Source organism: Pteropus vampyrus, unplaced genomic scaffold, assembly GCF_000151845.1.
Source record: "Pteropus vampyrus isolate Shadow unplaced genomic scaffold, Pvam_2.0 Scaffold158, whole genome shotgun sequence".
Classification (NCBI taxonomy): Eukaryota; Metazoa; Chordata; class Mammalia; order Chiroptera; family Pteropodidae; genus Pteropus; species Pteropus vampyrus.
This window is the reverse complement of record NW_011888939.1, coordinates 748,488-758,198: the sequence shown is the minus strand read 5'-3', so window position 1 is coordinate 758,198 and position 9,711 is coordinate 748,488. Positions and strand designations below refer to the sequence as shown.

At 48.9% G+C, this 9,711-nt stretch overlaps 1 protein-coding gene and 1 pseudogene across 1 annotated transcript in view; one reads left to right on the top strand and one right to left on the bottom strand.

Annotated features, from left to right (window-relative positions):
• TTF1 (transcription termination factor 1) overlaps positions 1-9,711 on the bottom strand; it is a 21,698-nt gene that overhangs the window by 4,517 nt on the left and 7,470 nt on the right. The window contains exons 4-8 of the mRNA XM_023536556.1: positions 8,278-8,463; positions 7,271-7,349; positions 4,454-4,584; positions 2,727-2,961; positions 549-719 (exon numbers count right to left, since the gene is read on the bottom strand). Coding sequence (XP_023392324.1) covers positions 549-719; positions 2,727-2,961; positions 4,454-4,584; positions 7,271-7,349; positions 8,278-8,463 — 802 coding nt within the window. The remainder of the gene's footprint in view (positions 1-548; positions 720-2,726; positions 2,962-4,453; positions 4,585-7,270; positions 7,350-8,277; positions 8,464-9,711) is intronic.
• On the top strand, positions 1,704-1,822 carry LOC111745605 (annotated as a pseudogene).

Here is a 9,711-nt window from a genome sequence, read left to right as displayed (position 1 = left end):
GACGTGAGATGCCCCCCTCAGCTCTGCCAGCCTACGCCGTCTCTCTGGAAGGAGAGGGAAGCGCGGGAAACAAGGATGCGCGCCCACGACGCCAACGCGGGGCCCGTCACTGAGCAGGGGGCGTGAGGCCGCGCGGGGTGGCCGGAACCCGGTGTCTTCCGCTCTCTGCGGTTCCTCGCTCGACACGAGCCCTGGTCTATGAGACCTGCAGGTCTCTTTCAACAGGCTCTGCGTGGAACAGGGACTCAAGGACAGAACTGAAGAGCACTGCAGAGCACCAGGGCTTGGCCTGTGTACCTGGCCTCCATCTCCAACGGACGGAAAGAACTAACGGCCACACGGAAACCTTCAAAGTCTAGAATCACGATGTTTGTTGGGGGCACTTTACACGTGTCATTTCATCTCTTCTCCCCAAAACACCAAGAGGCAGGTCTTGTTACCGTCATCCTCATTTAAGATGAACAAACTAAGACCTAGCAAGGTGGCAAACGTGCCCGAGGTCACACATGTAGAAAGTGCCGGGCCAGGGATTTGAACCCTGGCGACCCTACTGCAGATTCTGCCACTTTACGACTACTCTCTGGCTCGAGAGAAAAACAGAAAAAGAGAGGCGCTTTCGATCTCTGTACCTTTCAATCAAGTTGATCTTGGCCCGCAGGGCGTTGAGGCCTCGGTAGATGTCCCGACCCTTTGTCATCCTCTTCGTTAGAATTTCCGTCCTACGTTAAATGAAAGGAAAATAGTTTACTTTCAGGGGTGAAGTTTCTATTAAAATTTCCTACATTTTTTCTCATCTAAATTGTCTTTTTCAGAACCGCTTTCTAAGTTTTGCGGCTCGTCACTGCTGACGTTTACCACCACCTAGAATATTCCTATTTAAAAACAAAGTGTGAAAGGATAAGAAAATGGTAGAAAGTTGATGGTTATTGAAACCGGATGATGAATACGAGGAGTTCTACGTTTGTTGTACAGTTTCTATAATTAAAAGTTTCGAAAAGGGAGAAACAAAGAATAAGCCGATCAGTGGGCACTAAAGGACACTGTATAAACTCAATTCATTTTCGACTGTTTATAAAACAGATGGATAGTGCTCTTATTAACGCTGCCAGCTGTCGGAACACCAAATGTGACAAATTTAGTAGAGTGATTAATGATATGATTTCTCTAAGGCTCAAAGCTAATGGCTGAAGGAAAGGGTTGACTGAAGTTCTTAATGAGGAGCAACCCAATTTCAAATATTTTAAAAGTACCTATCTTGCACAGAAAAGTTTGTCACACTCTGAAGGACAGATCGTCAGCTGTTCCGTTTACCTTCCCGATAAGGGAGATACGTGACACATGGCAAAGACACCGACGTTCTCGCTGCTGCCATCCGTCTCCACCGACTTGAAACGTACCACTTGAGGTCATCTCGATGTTCCATAAAGTAAACACGTGTTCAGGCTACAGTATCCTATTCTTTCCTTCCACTTAAAAAGAAAGTCCTGACTGCTATTTAACCGAGCTGGTTCTGAAGGAGATTTCCCTTCATTTCCCTTAACACTGACGGCTCATCCTCCAAGTGTGGCTGCGGCTTATAACCCACTCCTTTTTTGGTCTAAAATGGAGGGATAGAGGATGTGGTTCCATAGTGTAGCGGTTAGCACGTCTGCTTTACACGCGGAAGGTCCTAGGTAAGCAGCCTAGTGGAGCCACGGTCCATGGTCTACGGCCATGCAACCCTGAACAAGCTAGATCCTGTCTGACCTTGGAAGCTAAGCAGGGTCGGGCCTGGTTAGTACTTGGATGGGAGACCACCCAGGAAGACCAGGTGCTGTAGGCGTAAATAATAATAAATAAAAATAAATAAATAAATAAGTAAATAAATAAAATGGAGCAGTAGAAAGGGCTCTGGTTCCTCCACCTTATACACTCTTCCCCCAAAACATCATCTGCTCTTTGGGACCGATTCCCCTGAGTGCCGTCTTCTATTAAAATAAACAAATACTCTACAACAGAATTGTAAGGAACGTCAACAATAAACAGTATGACCTCGGAGTTTGCTTTTAACATAAAATACGCCCACTCTGGATTTCATTCTTATTTCATTCTTATTTGCATCCCCTTTGGGGATGATGTGTGCGTCGTGGCTGAAGGACCACGGCTTTGAGGACCAGCCCAGACACCCACCACGGCTGGGAAAAGCTGCATCGGGCCAAGAACACGCAGCAAGATCAGGACTGAAAAGACTTCTGTGTGGTGGATGCACCTGAGAAGTTCTAAGACGAAAAGTAGGACCCCCTTGCTTTAGATGAAGACAGAAGAACCACAAAATTAGAAAGCAAACCTTAAAAGGCTAAGCCATTACTGACCACCATGCTTGCGCTTTCCCTCCTGTGTTTTGTATTTTTTTTTTCTGATGCGGCAAACAGATAACTACCTTGTTTTACTAAAAGACTTACGAAGGGGTAGAGTGAGAAAACAGAAATCAGTGTTCAGTATTAAAAAAGCTCCAGTTCTTTATGAGGAAGCTGTACGATGAATCAGGGCGAGCTAAGTGCTAACTTAAACCAGATATTGACCTTGAAGTGGCTGGAGCAGCAACCATTCTCGACACGGAAGGCTTTCCACGTGCTGGTATCGCAGACAGTCTCAGGAACCTCACCAATCTACCCAAGCTACAGAAACTGGGGGGGGTAGGGGGTGGGGGTCGTGTTGAAATTGACATGAGAAGCTGTAAAACTTACCACTTACTTTTACACTGCATCCAATTTCTCGTTTCCACTTTAGCTTCTACTTCTACCCAAGATATGCCCTTGTATAGTTTTTCCCGAACGATTGACAGGCAGCCTTCGGGGTTTTCTTGGAGTCTAGAATCCACCTCTTTTAAATCCTGGGGGGACATTTTCTTTAGAATCACTTCTTCGACAGCCTTGATGAGCTTCTGGGTTTCCACCTTACTCCAGGCACCATGATTTCTTTCTACAGACATAGAAAGACGGTCTCACAGTTGCTAATCTATTTGCTTTCAAATACAGTATTAAAAATGAAATCATAATGATGGACGCATGTCATCACATGTGTCCGAACCCAGAGAATGCACGACATGCAGATGACCCCGAAGTCGACGAGGGACTGTGGGGGATTAGGACGCGTCGGTGTAGGTCTGTGGACTTTAACAAATGTACCCCTCTCATGGGAGCTGCTGAGAGTGGGGAGCATGTGGGCAATCTCTCTACCTTCCTCCCAATATTACTGTGACCCCAAAACTGCGCTAAAGAAATAAAGTCGAAGAAGATAAACCCCACGTTCTTCAGAGGATAACAGGCAACATCCCGTTACACAAACATAAAACTATCGGACACAGTTAGGTGCAAATTAAAACGAAACTACTAAAGAAGCCACGGCTTTTTTTAGGCAATATCTTTTTTTAACTTCCAAAAAGTTGATCTTCCAGTTTCTGAGAATAACGTCTCCTGCATGAACATTTGATGGGACAGAGACAACCTGATGGCTGTTACGTTATGTATACACTCTCCTCAGGGGTTCCCAGCGTTAGAATAATCGCAGCAGTGACACCACCACAGCACTTGACAGTGAAGGCACCTGAGACCCTCTGGAGTCGCTCGTCTGTGGGGTGACAGAAGCCTCTACAGCTCCCCCTTCTTGTCCAGATGTTCAGTCGAGCTAAGGAAGAACCCACAAACCAGCAGCCGGCAAGGACCTCTGGTTTGGCCCACAGAGCGCTGTTGTCACTTTTCCCCTAATCACAGTTTGGATGAATATTTAAAAATCAAAATAATCCCAAGGGAAGAAGACAGCTAGATTTCGCACGTGCATGAAAATCCGGATTTTTGCTTTACTTCTTAGAAACTGGAAGGACTGGCCACACTGAGCCTTTGCATGGCATCGGTGGCTGGAGCTGGTGGCAGGAAAGGCGTGGTCTCCAATGCACCCAGGGCCCCCCACGTGCCGGCCACACGACGCCCGGCTGCTGCACTGCTCTGCCGTGTGGCGGGAGCACGTGAGCCCCGTGCTAAGGGGAACGCCGATTAAAGACCATCTTCTTAAGGCCGCTGGGGATTTTTAACACGAGGAGACCAGAGATCACCAACACCGGTCACCAACACTAACGGGCCGACTAAACTGCACCCCTCCCTGCCACAGTCGCCCATGCCACCTTGGGGAAGGGATGTCCCCCACCAGCTTCCTGGGTGTCGGTCCCCTTGACAGTCACAGTGGCGCTGGGAGCTACTGAACTGAGTTGTGGGAACGGTCAGTCTTATGAACACAGGTGCATGGCTCCACACCACGCGCGGGGACGTGAAGGGCGTCGGCACAGTGAATGGCTTAGGGAACGTCGGCCGTCTCAGGAGACAAGCCTGTGGCACTGGCTGCTGGGGGCCGGCGGCCTGTCGGGCTTGTTCACTCACTGGGTGGGCTCACCAGGTGGGCAGCAGAGACCACAACTTACCACTGCCAATCTGGGAGAACTTCAGGGCAACGGAGAGGCTACTTCGAGCCACCAACTCCCCAATCTTTTTCCAGTCGTTGCCATGGAGGGCATGGTAGACCTTCAACTTCTCGGTGTCTCCCTTGCTATACCTGAGAGAAAGGAAAAGCATTACAGCTCTGAATGAACCATGAGATTAAAAATGGTTCTCATTGCGGTCCACTGCAGTCCTGGGAAGCTGCACTGGGTGGCCGTTAGCGCCGTTTCAGTGCCAGGCTGACCCACGACCAGAGCTCCCATCACTGCCTGTCCTGGCATCCCAATGTGGTCACCCAATGCTTCAACCACCACGGTCCTGGGCCAGAGGCCCGGCTCGGCACACAGCGCAGAGCAAATAACCGGGTCAGGAACATCCCCGTCCAAATCCCCAACGCTCCGCAATTCACGCACAATGAAACACAGACTTCTGGACGTGTCTGGAAAGCCGGGCACTCCCCACAGCCCAGCCCCGCGGCCTCGAGCCCGTTCTCCCCTCAGAGAGTACCTGTGTACCTGTGGTGGAAACGGCCTACCTCGCCTGCTTGCTGCAACAGCACCTGCAAAGTCCCCAGGTGCCTTACACGCGCACCTTCAGCGAGGGCTTCCCTGAGCTTAGGGTCCCCTGTTCTCTCCTGGAGAAGGGGCTGCTTCTCCCCCTGCACCTATCACGACCTGTGATTCTACACCTAGGGGTTCCCTTGTTTACCTGTCTCTTCCTCTAGACCACGGTTGTCCCACAGAAATCTAACATGAGTCACGTGTCATTTAAAATGTTCTAATGGTCATGTGAAAGTTAATGTTTAGTTTTAATGAATTAATTTAATAATCTATTTAACCCAATATATAAAAACTGCAATCACTTCAACGTGTAACCCGTGTCCAGAAGTCCTGATGAGGTATTTCATGTTCTTCTCAGCTCAGTGTGTAGTCTACAGTCCATCTCAATTTGGAAGGACAACATTTCAAGTGCTCAGCGGCCGCACGAGGCTGGTGGCCACTGCGGTGGACGGCACGGCCCTGGAGGGGAAGTTCAGCAAGGGCAAGGACCTTGTGGGTTTTCTCCACGTGGTATCCAAAAGACTTAACACCTGACATTCAATAAAACTGACAAATGGCTTAACGTGAAAATGTAACTATCTAAGGAATTTGAGGTATATTAATGCCGTGTAAAAACAAATACGTTAAAGAACTAAATCAAAGACTATAACGTGAGCGAATCTGGAGGTTAAACACCTTATGTTTAAGAGAAGCAACAGCAGTCTTAACGACATTCTAGAATTCGTCGCTATGGGGGCGGGAAGTGGGGGGTTTATGTAATGGCTGATGGAACACAGAAGAAGCCCTAGTAAAGCACTAACCATTTCTGAGGACAGCGGTCCAGAACTAGTTCCAGACACGAGATCCTAGGGTTCTCAGAAACTCACTGAGGAGGCAGAGCACAGTAAAGAGACGCGTGATCCTTCGCTATCAGGAACTGTGCTTTCTAGTAGTTTCCTTCTCAAGGCAAACTGGGTCTTTCCAAGATTTAAAAAGAACTTAAAGACACCCTTGGAGCCACAGAAACGAGGACGTCAGAGAGAAACCGAGTGTACAAAAACGAGGAAACAGGTATAGTGACCTATAAGCCCCCTGGAGCCCTAAAATTCTGTGATTTTTGACTTCTTACATTTTTTTCCGGTTGAGAATTCCTTAAGTTGGAAAAATATTCTATGAGTAAACAGTCACCATGACACAAATAATACGGTACAAAGGAATGAGCCTTAGCTTTAGGATGACGAGCTTTTATCGTTCTACACATTTCATTCCCACGCTACACACAGGTAGAAAATTGCTACCTCAGCCTCCATCATTCACTTCCCAAAAGCATTTGGCTCCATGTCGAATGTCCTCTTCAGTACATTTCCTTAAAGTCCTGTCCTCGGCTGTCTAACGCTGGGGCCTGAGAAAGGGGGCGGGGCAGGGGTCGGTCTGCGTGGGGGACCTTTCCTCTACTTAAGGTTTACTCCTTTGGGTAAAAATTTTAAAAAAAGAAACCAATGTTTGAAATTCGGATAATACGCATGTCTTTTTTAAGTCACATAGCTCAGTGGAACTCAGTTGGCCCTGCTGCATTTACTAAATTCGTCTCCCAGAGTGAGACCAAGTCATGGAGCCAGTGGCTGTTGTTTGGGTCCTCAGAGGTGGGGGCCAGCGCCTCCTTGCTCATCCCTGCCTTTGAGCAGAAAGCTTAGGTTAGCCACATCTGACACTTATCTGACATTTGTTTTATTTGGAATGTTGGAAACAAACTATAATTGCGTATTTGATCTAGGAAAAAAGGGAGGAGAGAATGACCGTCAATACGTAAGCACCCGGCATTGCATCTACACTGAATCACACTTACATGACTTCAGACTAGTGCTTACCTCTCCCTTCAAATATTCACAGAAAACCCAAAGAACTGGGCCCAGTGCTGACGGGAACGTCTGAGAGAGAATGTCTGGGTTTACGGGGACCTTACAGGTGAGCAGAGGAGACCCCTTAAGGAACAGTAGGAGAAGCACAGCGTGCTGAGAGCTAAAAAGAAAGTATGAAGGAAAAGCTGAGGATTTAGAGAGGGGATGGTCACAAAAGATTAAAGAGGTGGGGGCTGCAGCGGGTCAAGACACCCAGGTGACAACAGACGCACGCTTGGTTTCACACACAGAAATATTTAGGGCTTTTTTTACTTCTCATCTGTTGTTTTCAATATTGTGATTTGTAGTATCAGCAAAGACTAGAAAAATGTCCTGTGTGCAGCTGCTCAGACGTCGTTCTTACCTGCCTTTGTAATTATTGATGTCGAACATCTTCTTCGCCCGATAGTACACGAGTTTCCAGGGCCGGGCGATGCCTTTACCTGAAGGCAGAAGGGAGGGGTCAGAGGGGCACTGAGGGTGGCATGAAGTACAGTCACGACTAAGGAGCCCAGACACTAACTGCCCTGGACCCGCAGTCAGGCTGGGATTTCTCATGTCCTACGGGAAGCGGTCTTGGGGAGCGAATGTACAAAACCCTCTGTTTCCTTGGAGATCTCTGAAAACTGGATGTTAGTATGTAGAAGCTCCAGCTTCTAGTCAATGAAATTCATGGAAAAGACCCTTATAAGGCAAAGTAATTTTAACATAATCTCAATAGAAAGGAAGGGGGGCTATGGTGGGGGACACACACCAACAGTTCTCCGTAAGATACAGATAAAGAGACACGCTTTCCTGGCATTCCCCTCTGCAGACGGGACGAGCCCCCACGGGGCTCACTACGCTGTGGTCCTTGGTGCATTCCAGAGAAAGCCCAGGAGATTATGCTCTTTAAATTCAACAGTCTTTCCAGTCCAATCCTGTATTGCTTCATGGCCTTCCGAATGCCCAAACATCACCTCCGGGAGGAAGGTTTGGCTGCAAGCACAGATACGGTTGCATCTAACACACTTAGAGACCCGGGTGCACGTGATGCTGTGCTTTGTGCAGTTATCGCAAAGGACACATCATGCAGAACAGGGAGAGAAAGTCACCTGTAATTATCACTGAGTGAAAGCCAAAAATCGGTCATTTACTTCTTCGTAAAATCTGTAAAGTGGTATCCTTGGGAGGCATGCGCACGCCCCTAAAGCCCCAAAACACAGGCTGTGGGTAAGAAGGCCACCAGGCGCGGCAGCAGCTGACATGCCCTGTGCGCTGACGGGCCGGCGCTGTGCCTGATGCCCGCTGCGGCTCGCCCGTCGCCAGATGCCCGTCACGGCTCGCGCGTTTCAAGGCGGACGGCGACGGGGCGGAGCGTCCTCCACTCACCGATGTGCAGCCGAAACGCAAATCTCCGCTTCAGGTCGGTGATCGCCGCCTTCTCCTCTGGGTACCTGTCTGTGTGCAGCAGCTTGTCTGCGGTCTCAATTCCCGTCAGCGAGAGGAATTCCTGCACGTTCTTCTCTAACTGCTTATTTTCCTTTATGGAAAACTTGCCAAATTTGATGGCGACGCCTAGGATTTGGGGCGAGAGAAAGCATGTATTGTCAATGCATAAAAGCCAACCCATAATCACAATACACGGCCTGCCAGGGAGCAGCCCCTCCCCCTGCCCTTGACACTTGCTCTCCCAGCCTCCCCCGCCCCCAGCTCCCCAGAAACTCGGTTTTCCTTCAGCGGTCAGCTCAAGCTACGCTCTTCTCCCAGCCTTCCCTGGTCACCCATTCCTAAGTGACCTTTCCTGACTCATCGATCTCTTTTTAAAATGATATTTTTATATTAGAAACACACATTCAATACAATTCCAAGCAGTACTGAGATAAAAGTTTAAGTCCCCCTTCACTCTCCTGTCACACTACTCGCCCTAAGGCAGCGCTGTGGGTTGGCTGGCGTGGACACGGACACCTGTGTAGATTCTCTGTGCACCTCTATTAGGGGGAGGGGTGACAATGTCACTGCAGCTGACATTCTATTTCTCTTTGAAGCTCGAAGCGCTCAAGCTTCCTTACGTATCGACTGCATTATATAGCATATTTTTCTATTCTCGCTTATTTTAAGATACTTTTGATAAAATACGCGCTTGTAAAAATTTCGACACAGAATATACCAATAAAATGGGATTATTTTTCGATACTGCTCCACGAATTGTGTTTTTCTCACTTGTTTATTCTCACTTTTCAGTGACCAGTGCCGTTGGGCACTCAGTAAATGCTGCTCATTTGTAGTACACAGCCTCACACTCATACTTTATCCTGAAATCTGACAAGCTTTCTGGGAGGTTCTGGGACCCAGTGAAATCGAGAGGGAGACCACATTGGACCCTGCTTGCAACCACTCAGCCAGCTCCCCCTCAAATCAACATCCTGCGGAGAGAATTACACCTCATCTCTGTCGAGGACGCTGACGTGAGCGCTTCAATTTGATTTCACTCGTGTGCCCTCCCCAGTGCTGCGACCAACCGACCTCCTGCTCCTCCCCGCCCAGGATCAGCTTCAGTCTGCGGTGTATCGGGTCCCTTCGGCCCCACTCCTCCCCGCCTCCTCTACCAGAAGCTGGGCAAAGAAGAGGGAAACCTGCACGCTCCGTTTGGCTAAGCTTTCGACTCGGACAATTGTGGAAGGAGACAGAGCTGAAAGCTGCTATGGGACGTGATGCTCGGGGATCCACAGCCCTGAACCGCTCCGAGGAGAAAGGAGGGGCAGCGACGCACGCGGAGAGGTGACAGGCGCCACGGCCTCCCGGCTCACCCTGCGCTTTAAACTC